At 50.0% G+C, this 24,479-nt stretch overlaps 1 protein-coding gene across 2 annotated transcripts in view; it reads left to right on the forward strand.

Moving 5' to 3' along the window:
* Positions 1–1,569: 1,569 nt before the first annotated feature.
* The window catches only part of ALPK3 (alpha kinase 3), a 53,677-nt gene continuing 30,767 nt past the window's right edge, over positions 1,570–24,479 (forward strand). Inside the window, exons 1-5 of one of the 2 annotated variants that reach the window (XM_070358333.1) lie at positions 1,570–1,793; positions 6,609–6,647; positions 10,422–10,543; positions 21,898–22,015; positions 22,509–23,748. In XM_070358333.1, coding sequence (XP_070214434.1) covers positions 1,651–1,793; positions 6,609–6,647; positions 10,422–10,543; positions 21,898–22,015; positions 22,509–23,748 — 1,662 coding nt within the window. In that variant the 5' untranslated portion in view covers positions 1,570–1,650. The remainder of the gene's footprint in view (positions 1,794–6,608; positions 6,648–10,421; positions 10,544–21,897; positions 22,016–22,508; positions 23,749–24,479) is intronic. The other variant, XM_070358334.1, reaches the window with a different exon arrangement.

Raw genomic sequence — 24,479 nt, forward strand, 5'->3', positions numbered from 1 at the left:
AGGATGTGAGTGCAGCTTATAGAACAGAGGGTTCTACTCCTTTGTTCCAATTTTCTAGGCTATCACCATCCAGCTCAGATACTTTCTGGATGCTTTCAAAGGGGTAGGAGAAGAAAGGATGGGTAAACAGGGTTTCCTGGTGGTTCAGATGGTAAAGAATTTGCCTGCAATGCGGGAGACCCAGGTCTGATCCCTGAGGTGGGAAGAGCCCTTGAGGGAGGGGTATTCTCCATGTCAGTATTCTTGCCTGGAGAATTCCTTGGACCCAGGAGCCTGGTGGGCTACAGTTCAGTAGCCCATGGGGTCAGAGAGTCAGACACGACTGAGTGACTTAACACACACACACACAGACTGTGGTCACTTCCACTTTTACAACCAGAATTAGACAGTACTTAGGATTTTGATCTAAGAAAGTGTCAAATGATTATATCGTGTTTCTGGGTATTAGGACTCAGCCCACTTCCCCCTGGGGTGCTGGGAAATGGAGGCTGAACAGGGTGGAGAAGGAGGTTCAATAATTCTAGAGATGTTTACTACTACTAAGTCACTTCAGTCGTGTCTGACTCTGTGCGACCCCATAGACGGCAGCCCATTAGGCTCCCCCATCCCTGGGATTCTCCAGGCAAGAACACTGGAGTGGGTTGCCATTTCCTTCTTCAATGCATGAAAGTGAAAAGTGAAAGTGAAGTCGCTCAGTCTTGTCCGACTCTTAGCGACCCCATGGACTGCAGCCTACCAGGCTCCTCCATCCATGGGATTTTCCAGGCAAGGGTACTGGAGTGGGGTGCCATCGCCTTCTCCCTAGAGATGTTTACTGAACCCCTAATCTACCCTAGATAATGGAGAGGAACATTCTGAGGAGTTCTGGCCTCCTCGGAACTGAGGTTACTTATGTAGGTACGTGGGTGTGGGTCTAAGTGTTGGGCCAACAGCCACTGGCAAGGCCAGGGTCAGTCAGGGCTGCCGCCAGGAAGAGGGACAGGTCTGGGCTCCCGCTGGATTCAGTCCAGGTTTTGAGCCTCCCTCCCCTCCCCCTCACTGCCTCTTCCAGCCCCAACCCCGGCCATCTTTGGTCTTTCGGGGCTTTGCCCCCTACACCCCACGCAGCTCTTCTGGTCCTTCCGCACCTTCCACTAGGCAAAGGCCGCAAAGCCCGACCTTCCACATCTGCAAAACAGGGAGAGTGGGGAAGGAAGGCTGGCGGGAAGCCTGGGTCCCAGAGACCCGGTGAGGAAGGTGAGGGGCATACGCTCAGTCCCATTCTAGAACCGCACCCCGACCCTTTCCGCTCTTGCTCCCTGAAGCCTCTCTGACCCCTGACCCCGACGCCCGGGGTGGCTGCGGGCGCCAAGAGGGCGCTCCACACACGTCGGGCAGTCGGCTGAGGGAAGGAGCCGACGCCCTGGAGTGGGCCCCTCAGGCAGGGCCTGGCGGGGCCCCTCGCGGCCCGGCGCCCTCCGGCGCCTCGGAGGCCGCGGTGGCCGGCCCGGGCCGGGGGAGGGACAGCAGCAGGTGATGACGGCCGGGCCCGGGGCTATAAATAGGGGCGCGCGTCAGCCGCGGGCGAGAGAAGCGGCCGGCGGCGCGGGCCTGACGGGCAGGGGCCGGGAGCGCGGGCAGGGGCAGGAGGCGGGCAGGGCCGGCAGCAGCATGGGGTCGCGGAGGGCCCCCGGCCGCGGTTGGGGCTCGGGCGGACGGTCTGAGGCGGGGGGCGACGGCGAGGACGACGGGCCCGTGTGGATCCCCAGCCCCGCCAGCCGCAGCTACCTGCTCAGCGTGCGGCCCGAGACCAGGTGAGTCGCGCCCTGGGGGCCGGGCCGGCGGGCGAGCAGAGGCCGCCAGCGAGGCCTCAGGAGGGGCCCCGCCCGGCCTGTGGAGATATGGTGCCGCCCGACCGGCCCTGAGGGCCCTTCAGGGTCTCCCTGGCCTCTGCCGGCTCCGTGGGCCTCAGGCCTCAGGCCATGAGAGGCCCTGGGGACGATGAAGGCCTACTTCGGGGTGATTTCCCAGGGTCCCGAGTGGCTCCTTATCTCCCCACCTCACTCCCGCCCCTCCTTATCCTCGCCCCACGCTCAGCTACTCCCTGGCCTCGGATTCCAGATAAGGAAAGCCAGACAGGCTGACATTCCTGCTGGCTGGCGGGGAGGGGGTGGTGGGGATGCCAGAGGCACTGCCCTGAGGGGGTCTGCTTAGTTCAGGAGTCACTGGGAAGAAATAAACTGTGCAAAGAAGGTGCTTCCTCTGGGCCCTGGTCTTTCCTGGGATCTTGGTGGGGGCTGGTGAGGTGAAGGGGTGGCCTGAAATGCTGGTCAGTCTGCCTGAGGATTCAGAGCTCCAGGCTCTGAGGCAGCCAGTCGCCCTGCCCAGTTTGGGGTGATGGGTGCCATCCCCAGGGTGCCAAGGGAAGGAGCCCGAATGATCCTCTTCCAAGAGTTGAAGAGGTATGGTTGCTTTGGTTTAGGAGCTAGGGTACCCACAGGTGGAAAGACTCACAAGAGGATAGATTGGCATTTTGCCCCTCAAGGGCTTCCCTTGTGGCTCAGACAGTAAAGCATCTGCCTGCAATGCTGGAGATAGGGGTTCTATCCCTGGGTTGGGAAGATCTCCTGGAGTAGGAAACAGCAATCTACTCCAAGATTCTTGCCTGGAAAATCCCATGGAAAGAGGAGCCTGGCGGGCTACATAGGGTCGCAAAGAGTCGGACACGACTGAGCTAGTCTCTTGGCCCTCAAAGGCACACAGACACACAGAGACATGTGCATTACCATGAAGATGAACACTTCCTGTCTCCTCTAAACTAAGGGCAGCTTAGTTTCCCTCCAACTCTGGAGTCTATTGCAAAGGGAATTGTGATGGATGGCTAGTGGGTGAGTGGTTGTGTTGCTGCCCCAGAACTTGGCTAATCATAGGTTATATACAGAAAACAGCCCCTCCTCTGAGAAGCTGCCTGGGGACCTCTTGTCCTCCATTCTTAAAATGGCACAAAAACAGACATCAAGGACATTCAGGAAAAGTCCCAGGCACTTCCTCGTGGATTGGCTGAGTTCTGTTGACCTTGGAGTTGGAAAAGTTCAAATGTAACCAGAACCGGTTTCTGCATAAAACTCGTCAAATGGTGTCACATGTCTGGGGCAGGGCGGAGGGCTGTTAGTGACTGAGTCAGACTCGCCAAGGCCCCTGGCTGCCAAGAAAGCATGCCCCTTCCTCTAACCACTGGATCTATGGAAAAACTGGAATGGAATGTGTGTATTTATCCAGTCCGTGGTGAAGCTGACTGGCCTGTGGGAGCCTCAACAATTGTCTCACTCTTGTAACTGAGATTGTGTCTGGCCTTTGTCAGCACCAGTGGTACAGCAGAAGAGGGATGCAGGGCCCTTCTCGGAGACAACATTGGGGTGGCTTGCAAACCAGACATAACTTGGAGGTCAGGGGAATGGGGCTGTTAGGAAAAAGGGTGAGCAGTTGTAGATACAATTACACATCTGATGAGCAGTGTGTCAGCCTGAGAACTGCAGGTGGGTTAGAAGTGTCTGGTTTAGGTCCCTTTGGGCCTGAGCGAGAATGGTCTTAAATGGAGATTCTTTTCATCAAGTGCTTGGAGAGGCAGGGCTGGGACATTGGGAGGGAGGGTTTTCTAGCCCAAGACCGTGGCCTGTGGGCTTGCCCCTTCCAGGTAGCCACAGACCAGCCAGGTCCTGAGGTACCAGGAAGGCCAGGTTTCTCTCACCTCTGGACAAGCCTCTGGCCAAGGAGGGGAGACTATAACAGTGAATGGGGCTGTTGGGGACTTGAGGTGGGGCAGGGGCCAGTTCATAGTTCTCTGTCAAGACCTGACTCTTGTGTTAGAGCAGGCAACCGTACAGCCTTCTGTCTCTCAGAGCAACCTGAATGCTTCTGGGGATGGGAAGAGGGGCCAAGAGATGAAGAAAGAGGGTCCCTTGAGGGCTTTGTCAGCTAACCCTGGCTCCTGAGCCCTGACTCTTCCAGAATTCTGACTGAGAGGCAAATTCTAGCCCACCCACTCCTGACTTCAACCTTTCCTGGGTCTACTTCCATACATATCTATCATGGAGCTTGTGAGTCATCATTCTGTGAGCCTTGGGAGAGTGGACTGCCCCTGTGAGCTGATGGACAGCTGAGCTGGGAGCCAGGTATCAGAAGCTTTGGCCCAAGTCTAGAACTTGTCTTCCTATGCATTCCTTTCTTTTCTCCAACCCTGGGGGGATTTCCAATCCATAGTTAGCCCAGGAGTGAGAGGTCAACATGCATGTAACCCGCCCAAACTGTTGCCCCAACTTCCTACAGATCCAACCTCACTTTTATGGGAAGATGGAGCCTGGATGAGCTAGAGAAGGTTAAGGAACCACAGTCAGGTGTTTGCAGTTATAACTGGATTTTGAGGGACATCGAGACGTTCCAGAAATCTCTGCTTCCTCATTTCTTGGATGTTCTGGCCCAAGTGGGCCCAGAGGAGCAGTAGAGCTGGTGATATTTGCTGTAGTTTTGTGGCATCTCTTGTTCAGCTTGGGTAAAGCAAATTGTCTAGGTCTTTCAGGAAAACATCAGACCAGGACTTTCTGGGGGCCTTTTGTGTCCCAGAATATATGAAAGCCAGGAGGAATGGGAGGCCCCAGCTTCTAGGAACAGTCCTGGTTCCCCCCACCCTCCTGCCCTGCCACCACCCCCCAACACCCTCCGCCCCACCTCCCAGGCCTACATTTCTCCTTTATGAAGAGACTTTTCCTTCGTGGGCCCTGAATTTCTATTCTATAAAATGAAAGTATCACTAAGAATGTTTTTAGGCCTATTTATCCCATCACTGAGCTTCCCTAGTGGCTCAGTGGTAAAGAATCCACCTGCTAATGCAAGAGATGCAGGAGATGCAGGTTCCATCCCTGGATTGGGAAGATCCCCTGGAATAAGAAATAGCAACCTACTCCAGTATTGTTGCCTGGGAAATCCTATGGATAGAAGTATCTGGTAGGCTACAGTCCATGAGGTTGCAAAAGTCGGACATGACATCCCAACATTTGATGCCTCTGATTCAGACCCTCTCACAGTCAGTAATTGGGGAGTTCCTAGGTGAGAGCCCTGAGCCAACCTCTGGCCCAGCCAGCAGGTCATAGGCACCTTTTGAAGACAAGATGCCTTCACTGCCTGGGACTCCTCCTGACATGGCTGATTATCTAAGGGTGAGGCCCGGAGAAATCAGGATGAGGCTGGGGAGCTGTAGCCCTGGAGAGAGCCAGGGAGGGGTGACTGTCACAGCTCAGTCCCTTGCCCACTTGCAGGTGGAAGCTGTCATTTCCTGTGAATTAGAGAGCTGATTCTCCCCGTCCCCTTCCCAGGGAAGAAATCCAGACCCAGCAAAGGAGAAATCTCTCCATTCTAAGGAGAAAGGCAAAGGAAGTCCATCATAAGGAAAGGATGGAGTTGGCCAGTGCCTTGAAACCATGGGAGGTCTGCCCTCACGGCCTCTGGAGGATTTTTAAAGCTCTGAATAAAGGCAGCTGCAATCTGGAGCAGCAGCTTCTCTGGGGGTAGGGCTCTTTGGGTCTGAAGGATGTACTTCCCCAGTGGTATCCATAAATCCAGGCGCACAGAAGTGGAAGCCATGTTTGGGGGCATAAGGTGAATTTGTTTTTGTTTTTTGTTATACAGATACAGGCTGTCAGTGGTTAGAGATGCAGACTGACAGTTCTATTGAGCAGATTGGGCTGTTGATAATGAAGGGAGAGCTGTTCTCACTGTGGGGCCACCTGAAGGGAGTAAGTGTAGTTGGGAGGGGTGGGGACCTGAGATCTCCCAGAGAACTGTGTCCCTAGACCCCTCTGGAGATACTTGTGTTGGAAGGAATGGAGGCAGAGGTGAAAGTTGACTCATACCCACTGGATCTCCGAGGGGCAGCTCTGTGTGATCCTCACCCTGCAGTGGCCTACCCAGCCCCCAGCTGGTTTCAGCTCTCAGCTGTCCTGGGGCAGGAGGGGTGATCAGCGTCATGGGCCTTGTGCTGGTCTGACCCAACTGGTGCCTCCTGGTTCCTGCTGAATTAACCGCTTTGTTTTCCTTCTCTTCTTGACTCTCCCAGCTGGTTTGCCTTGCGTGGCCTCTTTAACCGTACTTTAACATATTAATGGGTGTTCTCCAAGCCACCTGTCTCCTTCCCAGCCTCTGAGGGGATTTCCAGGAACTGGGGGCTCTTCTCCCCTAAAAGGCCAAGGGTTGAAGCAGGAGCTGCCCCGCCCCGCCTCCCCCCCCACCCGCTGGTGTGCTGCAGAGGCGGGGAGATGTGCCAGGCAGCTATGAGTGACTCAAGGACCCAGGACACACCTTTCTTAAAGCTCAGCCCCGAGGGGCCTCCCTCCTGCCTAACCATTTCCCTGGACCCTGCTACACTTAACAAGTTCTTGGTTTCAGATACATGGGTGTCCGGTGGTGAGGCCACTTGCTAATTGGAGCTGGCCAAGTAAGACAGCTGGTCCCTTTTAATAGAAAGGCCCTTGGGCCCCAGATGGTGGCCGATTAATACTTTGCCTACTGTTGTTGATTTCACCTCCTCCTCTCTTTGCTTTTTTGGCCTAATGATTCCGTTTGCTGTTTTTGCTTAGCTTATCAAGCAACCGGTTATCTCACCCCAGCTCTGGAAGGTAAACGCACCATTGCATTACATTTCTCTGACTGCTTTTTTTTTTCCTTGGGTCTGGGCACTGAGGGGTCTCTGGGTGACTGCTTGTGCACTAATAACCAAGCTGCATGGGGTGAGGGGAGCGGAGAGGGTGGTTGGGGAAGGTGTGAGCGGGCACTCAGTGAGCATGGATCTCACGGGGGCCAGAGTTGATGCTTGCATGGACCATTTGAAGGGGGTGCCGGAACCCAGAGATAGGCAGGGGTTCCCAAGATGCCTGCAACTCTATCTCTGTGCCCCTGGGATAGGCATGGGACCAGAGCAGAGAGCCTCCAGTCACGTGACCCGTTTCTCCCTCAGCCTAGGTTTTCATGGTTTTTGTAACCACATATCTAGGTTTGACAACTTATTGTCTGTCTTCTAACCATGGCTACTTCCTTAAAAAAAATTTTTTTTCCTCAGTCCCTTAAGTTCTCCTTCTATTTTCTCCTTCTCTGAATTTCCCTCTCCTTTGACTTCTCTCCACCTCCGCAGACTGTGAACTCTGTGAGGTCAGGGCTATCATGTGAATGTCTTTCTGTGTTAACTTGTTCTCTGAATCCGCTTCAGAGACAGAGCAGGGCTCCAGCAGGCCCGCAGTCAGAGTTTGCCTGTTGAACGACTGTCCTCTTACCTCCTTAACTGGAGACAGCTCTCCACCCCTGGCTGAACTGACAATTGTGATCAAAATGGGAACGTTTCCTGGCTACTTTTCACTGCTTGGGCCTCCTCCCAGACTCTGGTAGATCTAGGGAAGAGTTGGCCATAGTTTTCACACAGAGAAAGATTTCTGCATAGCTAACTGGTTTCTGAAAAGCTAATAACGTCTACAGGGATGGTCAGTAGCTACTATGTACGTTTCCTGTGACAGGAGTAGATACTGAAGGGGCAGAAGACAGGGTATCCAACTCATTCAAAGCGGAGTGTGTTAAGTGTTTAAAAGAGAGTTTGGAAGTTTATTTAAAGCAAGGTAAAAAAAAAGCAAGGTAAATACCAAACCTATGGGCAGGATTAGGTTCCTTTGAAGATGTTGAAAACCAGTGATGATTATGGAGTTCTATAGAGACACATGATTAGGCTGTGATATTCTTATGAATTCATGGAGTTGGAAGGACTTGGAGTTGTCAGGGTAGGACTAGACCACTTCCAGGTGCGTGGACTTCCTGGCTTCCCAGGAGACTGGAAGCAGCAGACTTGGAGTCCATCTCACGTCTGAGTGGTTTAGAAAATAGGAACAGAAAGCTGGTGACAGGTTATTAGAATGTGATAGTATATGCAATGACTCTGTCCCAACCAAATGCACCCTGGATCCACTTTCCTAGAGGGTGTTTTCCTAGCTATACTCTTCAGCAGTTACTTAGGATTTTCCATTATAAGAATGTTATAATACAGTTAGGACTTAGTCTGGGAATTTGAAAAGATAAGTATTCTTTCTTATAAAACAAAAATAATGAAATAACTACCTTGTTGTTAAATATCTAGCATGAGCACTTGTCTCTGCAAATTTTCTTGAAGCCTGATTTCCCTGTTTTCTTCACTTACCCAGTTGCTTATTTTCTTAGACCTGTCCAAGCAGCTTCATCCCTAAGAGCCTAGGCTGAGTACAAGAGCCAGGTTCACATTCATGAGTAGGTTAGGATTCAAATTAGGTCGGAGAAGGCAATGGCACCCACTCCAGCACTCTTGCCTGGAAAATCCCATGGACGGAGAAGCCTGGTGGGCTGCAGTCCATGGGGTCGAGAAGAGTCAGACACGCCTGAGCAACTTCACTTTCACTTTTCACTTTCCTGCATTGGAGAAGGAAATAGCAATCCACTCCAGTGTTCTTGCCTGGAGAATCCCAGGGACAGGGGAGCCTGGTGGGCTGCCATCTATGGGGTCGCACAGAGTCAGACACGACTGAAGCGACTTAGCAGTAGCAGCAGGGAGGACATAATTAGGGATGTTTTGAATTAGTTGCAAAATCATAGAAGTACAATGACTTTTGGCAGGGCAGTTTCCTCTAGAAACTGCTGGTTGGGAGTTGGTATTCCCCGAAGTCAGGAATTGCTGGTAGTATGAGAGCAGTGAGAAATGTTTTCAGATGTTGTAACTCCCAAGTGTCAGAGCGTTGACAGTCTAGATCCTGAAGGACCCTCTATTTTCGACTGGATTAAAAGAAAAAGGAAAGGACAGTAGTTTCTTCCAACAGTAAGCTACAAGAAGACAGTTCTTACAACTGTCTAATAAGTTACTTAGGTTCCAGGTGGGAGCGTGGCAGGGAGTGTTATGGCAGCCTTCACCACAGTCCCCAGTTGGGATTCTCTTTCTGGGTGGTCTTTCTGGGCGAGGACTCCTGTCAGCTTCCCAGAGGCCCAAGCATCTGTGATCCTGTGCAGAGACGGTTGGACCCCTCTCAGTCCAGAAGTCTTACTTGATTCCAGGCCTTCCTCCTGGGATGCAAGCTTTCTCCTCAAACTCAAGTCCAGAATGACATCCACAGAGATGGTCAACTGAATGGGGATGCCCTCCCAACAAAGCAGGGCTGTAGCTCCTGTCTGCTTGTGTTCCCACAGACTCTTACCTGCCCCTGTGGAGAGGTCGCAGGCAGACACATGCTGCCCGTGGGCAACTGCCCCTTCTTCCGAGGCACAGAGCAAAGCAGCACTGATCTGTCTGCCCCCCAACAGTTTTTCCTGCTCCTCCTCACATCATCCCTCACAGTCCTCCCTGCTGCTCAGCAGAGGGTGTGTGGGTTGGGGGCGGGAAGGGGAGGGCTGGGCACGGCTTGTGCACCGCACAACCTGGCTATGTGGTTACACGTCACGCCTAGGGATGCATTGTGTCTCTGCTGGCCCATGAAGGGTTTGGCATGGTGGTTTGCTGCGTGTGGGCAGGTAGGAGAGGACTGTCAATGCTGAGCAGTGCTGGTGAGTCTGTGATCAACTCAGTGAGCCCACAAATGCCTCTGAGTTCTGGGAGATGGACTTTCACGAGGGAACCAAAAGCCCTGACTCTCGCACGGGTGGATCTATTTGTGATTGGCAGTCCTGCTGGTAGGTCCTGGAGCTGCCAATATTCACTTGAGCATGTGGTACCCACTGGGGAGCAAGGGAGCCATGGCTGGCTTTCCACTGGAGGTCCATGGCCCTGTGTAGGGTCAGGATTCATTTGAATCTTTCTTTTCTAATACTCCTAGGAACTAGAGGCTGCCATTGGGTCTAGACCCCTGGCATTGGCCAGCTTGTTCTTGGTCTGCTATGGGTCTATCCTCACAAAGACAGGGGCTTTTCTTCTGACCCCTGAGTTCCTGGGACCTGTTACCCTTGGGCTTTCCCTCCATGGCATGAATGGAGGCTCTGCTGTGCTGGGACCTCCATCTCTGAAGCTGGGCCTGTCCATGTGTATGTCTCCCCCATGCACGAGCTTACCTGAAGATGAAAGGTGGAGTGTGAAGCAAGGCCCCCCAATAAGGATGGAATGGGAATGCCAGGACTAGTGGTCTGGCATGCGCAGGAGCCTGGTCCCTGGTCAGAAGGGACCCATTTTAACGGGTCTGGGTCAGGATTCCATTCAGCCCCTGGTCACATCCCTGCCCCCATCCTGGCCATGAGACCTAGCTCTCTTGAAGAAAGACTTTCCCAGGTGCTGGAGCCATGGCTACAGGATGCTGGATGGACATGGTAAGATAGAAGCCACCTTGGACCACTCCAGGCCGTGGCATCGTGCAGTGGAGATAGGAGAAACGCTGCTCTGAACAGTTCTTTGCCTTTCCTAGGAGCACCTTCTGCTCCATCATTGCTCAGCTAACAGAGGAGACCCAGCCGCTATTTGAGACCACACTCAAGTCCCGGGCTGTGTCCGAGGACAGCGACGTCAGATTCACCTGCATCGTCACAGGTAATGAGGCCGTCTGTATGATCTGTGCCAGAGCTGCTACACAGGTCAGGGTCCAACGGGTCTGTGGGCACAGGCATGGAGAGGGGTTGGCTGTGCAAGTTGACATTGGTCTTCTTAGCTATCTCTCCAGTTTAACTTCTCTATGTGGGTGGGGGTCCCTTTCTCCTCCCACTCTAAAGCCACACATACACCCTGCTGTTCTTCAAAACCTGTCTTCCATATAGGTTCCTCACACTCAGACATGCATATGTGACTGATGAATCTTATTCCAAGGAAAGAAGCTGTCTAGCTGAAAGAGGTTTTCAAGGCCATCTTCTCAAATATTCCCATTTTACAGCTGAGTAGTTTGAGACTTCGGAGTCTCAAGCCTGATAGACAGTAATATATAGTGATTCTGAATGCAGACCCTGGCTGGAGTCAGGCTGCCTGGCTTAGGATGCTGGCTTGTCCCCTTTCCAGTTATATGATATTGAGTACTTCATCTGCAAAGTGGAGACTGTAATGGTAAGAATGCAAAGCATTTGGAATAATACCTGGCATACAGTAAGTACCATATAAGTGTTAGCAATTAGCTATCATTATGTGCATTTCACCAAATTCCATGGTGGAATTTGAAGCAACAGGTTGGCAGAATAGGAAGAGAGAGATACTCCTTGGAAGGGGAGGGTAAAGGGGCGAGGGCTGGGAAGCTGGCTCTGGGCACTGCCCCTCCCCCACACCTCCCAGCACTGGCTCCCATGGCACTAACGCCACCAGGGCTGTAGGACTCACCTACGGGCCCTACCTCTCCCAGCTCTGCAGCCATCAGGTCAAGGTTCTCTCCGAGAGCGCCTCCCCCCCCTTTTTTTTCCAGTAAATCAAAAGCATTGATGCCCTTGATGACGTGCCAGCAGTGACATGCCCTGATTCTAGGGAGCATGTCTGCCCCAGCCAGCTGAACAGCTTCTCTAGGATTGGGTTCCCTGGGCAGTTTTCACCTTGCCCAGAACTTTCTGAGCTCCCTACTGAGAACACTTCCCAGGGACACAGAGGTGCGCTTGCATCCCTCACCTTTGTACAGCACAACACATTTTGCAAAATTTATCTGGTTCCATTGTTGTTGAATTCTTACAAAACCCAGTGAAGTCGGTGCTATTATTAGTCAGATTTTACAGAGAAGGATACTAGAATAGGTTAGGTGACTTGCCAAAGCCCACGAAGTTGGCAAAGAGGAGATGCTTCTTTATGCCTGCATCTGCTGCATTACTCTGGCAGTAGCCATTTTCTAGGAAAACTCAGCTCTTTCACGACACCATGCTGTTGCATCTGTTATTTTCTCCATATAGAAGTTTCATTCCATTAAATGAAACTTAATTTTTATTTCATCAAATTAATATATTACAAATAGTTTAAAATTTCAAATTGAACTAAAAATGCAGTTATCAAAATACAGCCATTCACCCCTCTCATCAATTTGCCTTACCCAGAAGCAACTGTATTCAGCCTTTAGCACTTTCTTATGGTGTGTACACATTTCTGTAATGCTGGTGTAGTATGTGAATACTGCTAACTTTTGAGTCTTCCAGTTTAGATGCTACCCAGTATTCCTGTTATAGTAGAGAGGAAATTAGCTCTTTTTACAGTTATTTTCTCTGCTTCATCTCACTTACCTTCTAAAAATAGTTATATCATAATTTTGTTTAATCAATATTTACTGTTTACTTTATTATGCCTCTGCAATATTAGTCATAACTGAACATTGTAGTATACTATGATTATATTTCTTTCTTCTGTTTTTTATAAGGTTAATCCTTTCTTAATTTTTCTTTTAATTAGCTATTTGGTGTCTATGACTAATTTTTCTTAAACTTTCTAAAAGCCTTTTAAAACAACTTTCCACAAGATTGATACCATCAGTCCTCTGTCAGCTTCTTTCCTTAGAGACATCCCTATTCTATTTGAACTGGTGGCCTTTAGGCCTAATACACAGCTGTTATACTGGGTGTATATGTCATGTTTTATATGTCATATCTCATGTCTTCCTTTTTCTTGGTTTACTCTCTGGCTTTATTGAGCTACATCTAGTGGCTTCTTCAGGTCCCAAAGATGGTACAACAGTGGGAGGCATTATGATGACAAGCTCTCAGCCTCTCTCTCCTTTGGGTCATCCTGTTCCAGTGTGACTTGGTTGCTTTGTGTGTCTGGTACACAGATGTTATCGTAGGATCTCCCTTCATCATCATCCTGCAGGCTCCCTTTACCTCTCCTTTAATGGACTTCCTGTTTATCTGTATTCTACATTTGTCTCTTTCTTGACTTACATTCTTATTTTGGTAGCTTCCTAGGAGGAGTATATGGTAGATAAATGTTAGGCAATTTATGTCTGAAAATGTCTTTATTTTATTTATTTGCTTTACTCTTGATGGAAAATTTGGCTAGGTATAGAATTCTAAGTTGAAAATAATTTTCCTTCAGAATTTTGAAAACTTTGCTGTAGGTTGCTTTCTTGCTTCCAGTGTTACTGTTTAGAGCAAGAGGGCATTTTGATTCCTGATTCCATATAGGAGGCTGGTTTTCCTCTCTGGAATCTTTTAAGAGTGTTTTGATATTTCATAATGGTGTATCTTGATACGAGTGTCTTCATCCAGGGGCATGCTTGGATGCTTTCAGTATGGAAACTTGACAGCCTTTAGTTCTGAGAAATTTGAGATTATTTTGATCTTGATTTCTTCCTCCTGCTTTCTCTGTCCTTTCTTTCTGGAACACCTGTGCATATCTCCTCCCCAGACTCATTTTCTTACCCTTTCGTCGCTTTCACCTATTTGTCTTTTTTGTTCCTCCTGAGAGATTTCCTCAGTATTATCTTTCAACTCTTTTGTTGGGTTCTTAATTTCTAAGAGTTTTTAAAAAATTGTTTTCTAAAGCATCCTGTTCTTCTCATGAATGTAATATTTTCTCTAAACTCTCTGAGACTAGTAATGGTAGTTTTCTAAAAGTTTCCTGTGTAGTTTGTTTCTTCCAGTTTGCTTTTTTTCTATTTAATTGTTTTGGTTCTTCATCTCCTATTTATAGGGTTTCCTCAGATATCTAGGAATCTTTGGTTGTCAGATAATAATTACAAATAGGAGACTAAAAAGCTGATTGGAAGTTCTGGGCAAGTAGGAGGAGCCTGAAACCTTGAGTCTTCACTCTAGGGTGACCTGGCCACCACTAGAGTTGGGAACTGACAAAATGAGTTTCTTTAGTTGCTTTCTCTTGGACTAGCTAGATTCCATAATGAGTACTCTTCTTGTGTCTTGCTGAGTTTTCTGGAAGCTCTGCAGATTAGAGGGTTGGCTGGGCTTCCAGGATAGAGTATTTATTTCATAGATACGTCTTTGCATAGAAAATTCATGCCCTCAACAGTGCTGGCTTACTCTCAGGGCAAAGTTTTACTTTCCCAGATACTAAACCTTATCTTTGGACATGTTGGGGAAGGAGCAGTTGGTTACCCAGTGGTATGGAGTGGGTGAGGAGATCCAGAGACCTAATTGTTTTCCACACCCTTTTTAACTTCTCCTTATTTCCCTTTATACCCAGTCCCAGAGGTATCTGGTGGCCAGTTCCTGTGCCCTTTGGGGATTTTCTGGTGTTCAAAGGATAGTTCTCGGTTTCTCATCTTAGGGTTAAGCTGCCTTGAGTCTGTTAAGTCAGTTTCTACTTGTGCATCTGCTTTCCAGCTTTCAAAATATTGTTGTTCCTGTTGTTTTCATTTCTATTATCCGATTTATTTTGGTGGAGATTATATATATGTATATATGTATATGTATGTGTGTGTGTATATATATATATATGCTTTCCTGGTGGCTCAAATGGTAAAGAGTCTGCCTTCAATGCAGGAGACATGGGTTCAAGTCCCTGGGTTGGGAGGATCCCCTGGAGAAGGGAATGACAACCCACCCAGGATTTTTGCCTGGAGAATTCCATAGACAGAGGAACCTGTCAGGACTACAATCCATGGGGTTGCAAAGAGTCAGACATGGCTGAGCAACTAACACACATACACACATATATTTTTAATAAAAAAACTAATGTGGTTTAGTGGGTTTGGGTGAGAGAGTGAAAGTAGATGGTATGCTGATGCTGCTTTCTACCTAGAAGCCTGGCAAATTTCTTCTCATTTTTCAAGGCCCAGCTCAACCAACTTATCCTCTAGGAAGTCATCTCCAGAATTTCCACAGAGAGCTCTTGCTGTGCCTTTCACAGTGCAGCTTCTTGGTTCCTACTTCTCTCTCCCCATAAGACCATGAGACAGAGCATACCCCTGACACCTCATGCAGCAGGCACGAAGAAGGTGCTCAATACATGTTTGCGAGTATGACCGCGGTGACCCTGACTCTGCTGACGACACCTTCCACATTGCCTGTTCACTGCAGCTGCAGCCTCAGTGCCTTGACAACAGCAGCTGCTGCAGGAGCCTCCCTCCTCTCCTGCTTCCATTCTGTCCTTTGTAGCCACGGACTCTGAGAGCAACGTGCTGAAGCTGACCCGCGTCTGACTTACAGAGTCTTAGGGTATTTTACTGAATATCCCCAGTGTCATCATGGAAGTAAGCTTTTCCATGCCTCAAGCCCAACTCAAAGGAACAAGCTTTTCTCCCCTCAGTTGCCATAATGCCCTTGTCTCATGATGACCCACCAGGGCGATGGGCTTCTGCTCAGGAGCACCTGGCATGATGGGATTTACAGCTGTACCAAGTAAGGCTGTGAGGTTTCCAGGCACTTGCTGTCTCTACCATCCATACCTTAGTCCACTGCTGTACCTAGTTCCTCCTTCCCACTCCTCACCCCGACCTGTGTCAGAGATCTTAGGTTACCTGAATTTCATGTAGCAGATTAGCAACGAAGACTCTGTGATTACCATAGTGCACTATAAATAAGCCTTTCCCAATTATATTAACAGGGAGAAAAGGTAGACTGTAAGAAAGGGGCCAGGGAAAGGGAAAGGGCTATATAGAAAGATCAGAGAACAAAGAAGACAAGAGCTAGAAAGTGGGTCTCCCCTCCACCCTGCCCCACCCCCATCTGGAGTGGAGAATGGTGGGTGGCTGTAAACCTGACTGGCCTTCGCATGAGACTGGCGTGGTGATCCTGGCTTGTTCCATGCAGATAGAGTGACCACATTTGACTCTCTTCCTCCCACCCTGCTGGTAGCGTTCCCTAGATGAGTTTGTGATGAGTCAGGCTAAGCAGGGCCCTGCCAGGAGGAGGTGATGCTTTTGTGGTGGGTGAAACCGTGGTTCAGGTGAGGAAGAATAGTCTGTGGCAGAACCCCTGCTGGCTGACTCTACAGGAAGTCCTTTGGGACTTTAAGAAGTGGCATATGACCCTGGAGTTCTTCCCTCTCAGAGTGGGCATATGGGGGATAGTGGGCCTTTGTGGAGCCTTCTGGCTCCTGTCTCCCTCAGGGACCCCCTGGCCAGGGCTACTGTCCTTCTCGAGGTGCCCACCTCTGTCTAGCTTGGTGATCCCCTTCCCCTACTCTCCTTACCTCTGTTGTCAATTCTCTGTTAGCTTGTGTGTGTGTGCGGCCAGCTGGACAGAGGGAGTTAGCCTTTAGACTTAGACAGAAGCAAGTTCCTGAAGATATTCTTTTTGGAGAAATAAGTCTAAGATGATGACTGCTGGGGGCAGAAACTTACATATTATCTCCAGAATTCCTAGTGAGAAGAACAGAGGAATAAGGGAAAGGAAGCCAGGGACTTTCTCATGTGCCAGCCATGTGACCCTGTGTAAGTTACTTGATTTCTCTGAGTCTCATGTTCCTTTTGTGTAAGACAGATTCAGAGACCCGCCTTGCCTATTTTGTAGAAGAGGGGGATTTGGATTTTGGTTCTTCCATGTACCAGCTGGACACCTTTGGACAGAAGCCTTAGTTTCCTCTCCTTTAAGTCGAGGATGTATAACAGCACCTTTATCATAGGACTCATGAGAGGAGCAGATGAGGTAATACAGGAAAAATGTCCAGCTCAGTATCTGGCTTATAGTAAGTCTTCAATAAATGTTCACAGTTGTCTTCACAGGGTTATTATGAGGACCAAATAAAATTCTATCTTTGAAAGCTCTTTGAAAACTCTAAATATATACATTCATCAGTATTATTCTCCTGAATCTGAGCTTTTCCAAACTGGGAGTGGTTAGGATGAAGCTGTAAGTCTCCAAGCTAGATTTCTTCTAGACTGAGGCATGCTGGCTGTGGAGCAGAGGTGTCAGGGTAGGAAGGGGAAGAGGGAAGGCCACAGGTCAGTACCACTGTGGGGTTTCCTGGCCAGGCCTGTGTGTGTGTGTGTATGTGTGCCGGCCTGTGGGCATACACATGGGCACGTGTGTGTGCAGCTGGGAGTAATGGACCTCCCTTGCTTTTGTGTGTTTCAAAATACAGTTCATATTACCCGGGGGACAAAGAAATGTTTTCTGCTCAACTTAAGTTGTTCCCAGAACTCATTGTTGCCAGAGAGCCCAAGCTTTCAGGTTGGCCCCCACCTAGTGAAGAGACACCAGAAGGTGGCGTGGGGGCTGGAGCCCCCCAGCTTTGTGGCTGTGGGGCCCCCTCAGCATCCCCTTCTTGCCCTGTCCCTGCCCTCTCGCTGCAGCCTGACTGGACTCAGATGCCCTGGAGGCTGAGGCCCAACTGGGCAGATCATGGGGCAAGGAGGCTCTGAGCTGGGCTCCTGCAGGGATGAGCTCACTGCTCGAGATGGTGAGGACATGCACGGTGATGTAACCAGGGACTTTAGCTCACAATGGAAACATGGGGCTCGCTTTACAGTCAGGGCTGCCCAGAGTCTGTTTTGGCTGACGCAGCCACAGCCTCGCCTCCTTTGCTCCCTGTTCTTGTCACGGTTCCCCAGTGTGCCCTCTGCTTTCCACCCCACACTCTGGTGTCATGGTTCTTCGTCAGCATGCCCTCCCTGCCAACCTCTTGTTTGTTCACTCACTTTTCCCCTTACTCACTCATCCAGCAGATTTTTATTAAGTAGCTACTATGTGCCAGGCACTGTCTTAGGTGGTAGAGATAAAGAAGTGAAGGAGAGATGATGACGCACATGGGATATAAGTAGAGGAGAGGAAACAGAGAAGGGAACGGTTCCAGTATCAGGATTTGTGCTGTGGAAGGGAAGTGAAGACACTGAACCCACATTTTCTGAAATTCCACCTCCCTCACAGCCATTTCAAATGCCTCACATGCCATAAAGCCTTCCCTGAATCCTCAGCTGCAGGTGCCTGTTCCCTTCTCTGTACCCTGAGCCCTTAGTGCATTGCTTCATTCATTCACCTATAAATACTTAATGAGTGTTGACCCGATACCAGACACTATTCTAGGAACTGGGGACATAGCAGCGAATAACACAGACAAGTCATGGAGCTGTTCTTTCCCCAGGGAGTTGGAGTAGATGGGTAGAAACTCATCAGGGTATAATCAGTCAGGTAGCAATGCATTGTTCAGTTGCTCAGTCGTGTCTGACTCTTTGTGACCCTTTGGACAGCAGCATGCCAGGCTTTCCTGTTCTTCACCATCTCCCAGAGTTTGCTCAGACTCTTAAGAGTCTTCTCCAGTGCCACAATTCAAAAGCATCAGTTCTTTGGCGCTCAGCCTTCTTTATAGTTCAGCTCTCACACCATACATGACTACTGGAAAAACCATAGCGTTGACTATACGGACCTTTGTTGGCAAAGTGATGTCTCTGCTTTTCAATCTGCTGTTTATGTTTGTCATAGCTTTTCTTCCAAGGAGCAAGCATCTTCAATTTTGTGGCTGCAGTCACCATCTGCAGTGATTTTGGAGCCCAAGAAAATAAAATCTGTCACTGTTTCCACCTTTCTTCCATCTATTTGCCATGAAGTGATGGGACTGGATGCCATGATCTTAGTTTTTTGAATGTTGAGTTTTAAGCCAACTTTTTCACTCTCCTCTTTCTCCCTCATCAAGAGGCTCTTTAGATCCTCTTTGCTTTCTGTCATTAGAGTGGTGTCATCTGCATATCTGAGGTTGTTCATATTTCTCCCTGCAAGTCCAGCTTGTGATTCATTCAGCCCAGCATTTCACATGACACAGTCTGCATGTAAGTTAAATAAGCAGGGTGGCAATATATAGCCTTGACATCCTTCTTTTCCAACTTTGAACCAGTCCATTGTTCCATGTCTGGTTCTAACTGTTGCTTCATGTCCTGCATACAGATTTCTCAGGAGACAAATAAGGTGGTTTTATAGTCCCATCTCTCTAAGAATTTTCCACTGTTGTGATCTACACAGCAGGCTTTAGTGTAGTCAGTGAAGCAGACATAGGGTTTTTTTGGAATTCCCTTGCTTTTTCTATGATTCAGTGGATGTTGGCAATTTGATCTCTGGTTCCTCTGCCTTTTCTAAATCCAGCTTGAACATCTGGAAGTTCTCGGTTCACATGCTGTTGAAGTCTAGTTTGAAGTATTTTGAGCATTACCTTGCTAGCATGTGAAATGAGTGCAATTGTGCGGTAGTTTGAACATTCTTTGGCATTGCCTTTCTTTGGGATTGGAATGAAAACTGACCTTTTCCAGTCCCGTGGCCACTATTCTATGAAGAATATAAAGAAAAAGAAACAGTAAGAGAGATAAGAATCACCAGGGAGAGCGAGTGGTTATTGCATACAGGTGGTAGGGAAGGTCTCTCCATGGAGATAAAGTGCGGACAGAGGCCAGAGGAATCAATATGTGACGCTCATGTGATGCTTGGGGCCAGCCAGCAGGGGCGTATGACTGGGGTACTGCAAGCAAGGTAGAGAGTGGGAGGAGGTGAGGCCAGTGGGCTGATGTGGCCTAGATCATGAGGGCTTTCATGAGATGGGAGCTGGTGGAGTGTTTTGAGCAGAGAAGTGCTATCACCTGACCTTATTTACTTCCTCTGGCTGCTGTGCTGAGAATGGGCTGAAGAAAGGCCAGGCTGGAACTAGTGAGATAAGCAAGGAGGTTGTTGAGAAATTGAGGTGTGAGATGATGCTGATGGAGCAGTTTGGTGGCAAGGAGTGGCAGGAAGTGATCAGATTTTGAATATATTCTGGAGGGAGGGCCTGTGGAATCATCTGATGGAGTGGATGTGAGGAAAATAAAAGAATAAAATATTACCTCTAGGTTTTTGGCTTGAGCCAAATTAGAAGGATAAAGTTGCCATTTACTGAGGTAAGTAGGACTCGGCTTGGTGAGGGGAATAAGGAGCTTGGCTTGGGTAAGTCTGATACCCATGAGACCTCCAAGTGGAGATGTCAGGTTTGCAGTCAGAAATAAGAACCAGGAGTTCAGGGGAGGTCTGGGCTAGAGATACAAATTTGGGAGTTAGGAAGATATAGCTATTTAAAGGCTGCAGGACAGGATTAGATCCCCTAGGTTATATATAGAGAGAATGGAAAATGGTTCTGAGGCCTGAGCCCTGGCCCATCTAACACTTCTAGGTCTAGGTGGTGGGGAGAGGGCAGATGAAGAGATTAGACAAAGTGGCCAGTAGAGTAGCACAGACACTCAGAAGGAGGGGCATCCAGGAGCAAGCAAAGAAAAGGTTTCAGGAAGGGAAGGTCAATGCTGAGAGATTTGGTGATATGTGAGTCACGGGTGACCTTGATAGGAGCAATTCCTGTGCAGCGGTAGTTTCAAAAGCCTGATCGGAGGAAACAGGGTAAAGACAATGAGTACAGAAAGCTCTTTCAAATAATTTCTTTGTAAAGAAGAAAAGAGAGAAATGGGGGCAGGAGCCAGGGAAGGATGTGAGGTCAAAGAAAAGAAGGAAGACAGTATAGAGGCTTGTATGCTGATGGGAATGATCTAAGAGGAAAAGCCTGAAAATTCAGGAAAGGAGGAACAAGCTGGAGAGATGTCCTCGATGAGGCAGGAAGAGATGGGATCCAGTGAGGGTGTCTTAGACAGGCACTTGGGCAGTTTATCGAGACAGCAGGGAAGGCAGAGCACATGAGTGCCAGTTGCAGGTGCATCCCTGCCTTGTGTGGAGACCTATCTTTTCTATTGTACAGTGGGTTCCCTGAGAGCAGAGCTGTCAAGCTTCTGTATCTTCATAACCCTTGCTTGGCAGTCAGCACACACCTAATATATACATATATTTAAGGGACAAAGACCCTGATGCTGGAAAAGATTAAGGGCAGGAGGAGAAGGGGATGACAGAGGATGAGATGGTTGGATGCCATTACTGACTCAATGGACATGGGTTTGAGCAAGCTCGGGGAGATAATGAAGGACAGGAAAGCCTGGTGTGCTGCAATCCATGGGATTGCAAAGAGTTGGACATAACTTAGTGACTGAACAGCAACAATGTTAGGAGTCTCTAATTTCTAATAACCATTGCAAATTAATTGAAGTCAGCTTAAGAAATGAAACAGAACTCCTTGGTAAGGCTTAGATGGACTTCTTATGGAATTCACAAGAGTGTGGCTGTGGCCAGGTAAAGAATGGAACCAGTATTTGGAAGGATATCAGGACTACCCTCTCTGTCTCCTTTTTTTCATTCTATCCTGAACACCAACTTCACTTCCATCTCACTGTAGCTTTGTCTGCTTCTCAGTCCATGTAGCAGAATATGGTTGCACCTCTTCCAAGTTATTTCCAGACCCAAGGATAGACTGTCTCTATGTTCCAATTCCCAAATACTAGGTCAAAGGATTGAATTAGATTAAGTGGTTATGTGTCCATTACTGGACCAATCAGCTAGGTGGCCAGGGAGGCAGGGACACGTGGCCCTCACAGCTAGAAGCTCTCTTTGTGAGTAGGGCTGAAAGTTGAGAAAGGATGGGCTGGAAAAATACCTCAGTCAGTTTCACAGCAGTGAATGGGGGAGAAGGTAGGTGTGGATGGGTGGATAGATGGATGACAAATGGATGGGTGGATGGATGGATAGATGCTTTAGCTGTGTCATCAAATGATACTAATAGCTCAGGAACCTGGAATGAAAGAAGGGTGCTTGGCATTGGTGCTGATGTTGGGTGTTGGGGAGAGACCTCTGAGAGTAGAGCTGTTATTACAGATGAGGATGTACAACAGGCCACTGAAGAGAGGACGCTTATTACTACCAGCTAAAGCTTTCTGGAAACTCCTTGCTTCCCTTCTAATCAGCAGCCAGGAAATTTCTCCTCTATGTTTGCCTTCCAGTTGCTGAAGGGAAACAGTTTTTGGCCTTGATAGGGCCTAGCTTCTAAATATAAGCTGAGCCATAGGGTAGCCCTCTTCCTCCTGCCAACCCGGGGCACGTGGACCAGTCCAGTCTCTTCAGGTGGTCTGGGGAAGCCACGGGATCCTCTTCTCTCTGCCCACTATTTTGGAACTGGTTTCTCTGCAACCCAATCTGCTGCTTCCTTCTTAGGGTACCCAGAGCCAGAGGTGACCTGGTACAAGGATGACACAGAGCTGGACCGCTACTGTGGCTTGCCCAAATACGAGATCATGCATCAGGGCAACCGTCACACCCTGCAGCTCTACAGGTGAGGAGGCGGGGCCCGTTATGCTCTGTCTGCCCTCCTGCAGGTCCTATGACCCAAGTCTGGGGTGGGGGCAGGGTTCTGCTGCAGAGTTGAACCACCTGGTGAAGCGTGTCTGGCTGCCAGTGTCTGGGATCTCCTAAGGCCAGGATGGGAGTATTTCTGACAGCCAGAGAGCTGAGCACAGCCAGAGGAGGTCCTGACCCATAGAAACATTTTCCATGAGGTCAGCTGCCAAAAAAAGCTCCCAAGTCATCCTTACCCCACACGGGCTGTGTGGGTCACCTGCTCATGAAGGGAGCCTCCTGGGCCCCAGGTCTAATCCCTCCTAGAACAGCGTGGCCTTGGGCAGCTCCTACCGTCTTGCCAGCCTCAGTATCCTCAGCTGTGGTGAGGAGTGGGGGGTGGGGTGCACTTGAGGCAGGGCTGGCAGGGGCAGGACTCTGGCTATGGGGATGGGGGGCTTTCACCTTCCACTTCATGCTCCTGCCTCTAGGTGTCGAGAGGAAGATGCTGCCATCTATCAGGCCTCTGCCCGGAACGCCAAGGGCATTGTGTCCTGCTCAGGGGTCTTGGAGGTGGGCACCATGACTGAATACAAGATCCACCAGCGCTGGTTTGCCAAGCTGAAGCGCAAGGCTGCAGCAAAGATGCGGGAAATCGAGCAGAGCTGGAAGCACGGGAAGGAGGCTGTGGGCGAGGCTGATGCCCTGCGCAAACTCAGCCCTGACCGCTTCCAGCGAAAGCGGCGGCTGAGCGGGGCCGAGGTGCCTGTCCCCTCGGCCCCTGCCCGGGAAGTCGAGGATGGACCCCTCGTGGCTTGGCAGGAGGGAGACACCGAGCCTGGTCAGCACCCAGGTTTGGGCCTAATCAACAGTCTTGCTTCTGGAGAGGTGACCACCAATGGGGAGGCTGCCCCTGAGAACGGGGAGGATGGAGAGCGTGGCCTGTTGACCTACATCTGTGAGGCCATGGAGCTGGGGCCTCAGAGAGCTCCCAAAAAGGAGTCTGGGGCCAAGAAGAAGAAGAAAGACATGGAACCTAAGCAAGGAGTGCGGAAACCAGAGATGGAGAAGGCAGCTCAAAGCCATCGTGCCTCGGAAAACCGTTTCCCCAGTTCAGGCAAGCCTGACTCCTGTGGGACACAGGGGCCCTTGGACGTGGAGCAGTTTCAGACCCGGCCCAGAGGCAGGGCTGCCCGGGGGCCTGGATCCCCTGGAGCAGATGGCACCAGGAAGCCAGCCTCTGGTGCAGGTACTCCAGACCAGGCCCAGAAGACCCAGGCCCCGGCCCCTGTCCCAGGCCCAGAGCCGGAAGTGTATTTCTCCTTGAAGGACATGTACCTGGAGAGCACCCGAGCGGACCAGCCCCAGATGGAAGCAGAGGCCCAGACCCCTCGGGGCAGAACACCTGGACAGAGGCCCTCACGTCGGGAATCCAGCGAAGCTGGAGGTGAGAGGGGGCCTGCTGCCCCCGGCCAGCCTGTGCCTTCAGCCCCCCAGCCAACCAGGCCCTTCAACAGGAAGAGGTTTGCCCCTCCGAAGCTCAAAGGAGAGCCCACTGCCAGCAGCAAGCCTGATTCCTCCCTGAGTCAAGATTCGGAACCCGGGGCTCAGAGCTCGGGGAAGACTCCATCCCAGACTTCTGCCCAAGTGCCCACACCCCCCGTGCGTCGGAGACACAGCACCCGGGACAGCCCCCTGCAGGGACAAGCAGGCCCCAGCGCTCCAGGCAAGGTACATGTGGGTGTTGGGACCTGGAGGCCGCTTGGGGCACTGACCTCATGGAAACTGTTGCTGTAACAGCTTGGCAGCCAGTGAGCAGTGGGATATTTATAGAAGGGGGTGGGGTGGGGTGCTAGCCAGGAACAGGGACCACAGGCCTGGCCCCTGCCCCAGGCGGTCCCCAGCTACCAGGCATGTGGGCAGCACAGTCTGACTGTGACCATCTCCTCCGATAGCAGGAATGTTCACTGCCAAGCGATGATGTCCCAGAGCGAGGTGGAGGAGGAGGATGTTCTTTGGGGAGGAAAAGAAGGGGGAGACCGAGGAGTGGTCTGTGGTGGGCAGTGGATCTTTACCTGGATGCTTATTAGAAGACTTAAAACATATCCAACATCCAGAAAATTCTGGCTTAATCTGGGTTTTTATCTGAGATTTTGGAGTCAGGTGTTACCTGTGTGCAAATCTGACTATCCTCAACGTTGTGTGATCTTCAGCAAGTCATAAAACTGTAATAAAAATAACGCCTACTTCATGGGGCTGTTGTGAGAATCAGAGTGCTTGGCACAGGGCTTGGTGCATATTAAGAACAAGATAAATGGCAATAGGTTTAAGACATTCCAGTGGTGGGAGGTAGAGGCAAACTGTCTTACCTGAGAACAGGAGTGCTGGTGTTTTCCTGGGGATTCTGGTAGCCAGTTGAGGAAAGAGGTCTTGTGTGGAGATGGGGAAGGGACATGCATTCT

Source organism: Bos mutus, chromosome 21, assembly GCF_027580195.1.
Source record: "Bos mutus isolate GX-2022 chromosome 21, NWIPB_WYAK_1.1, whole genome shotgun sequence".
In the NCBI taxonomy this organism is placed as follows: Eukaryota; Metazoa; Chordata; class Mammalia; order Artiodactyla; family Bovidae; genus Bos; species Bos mutus.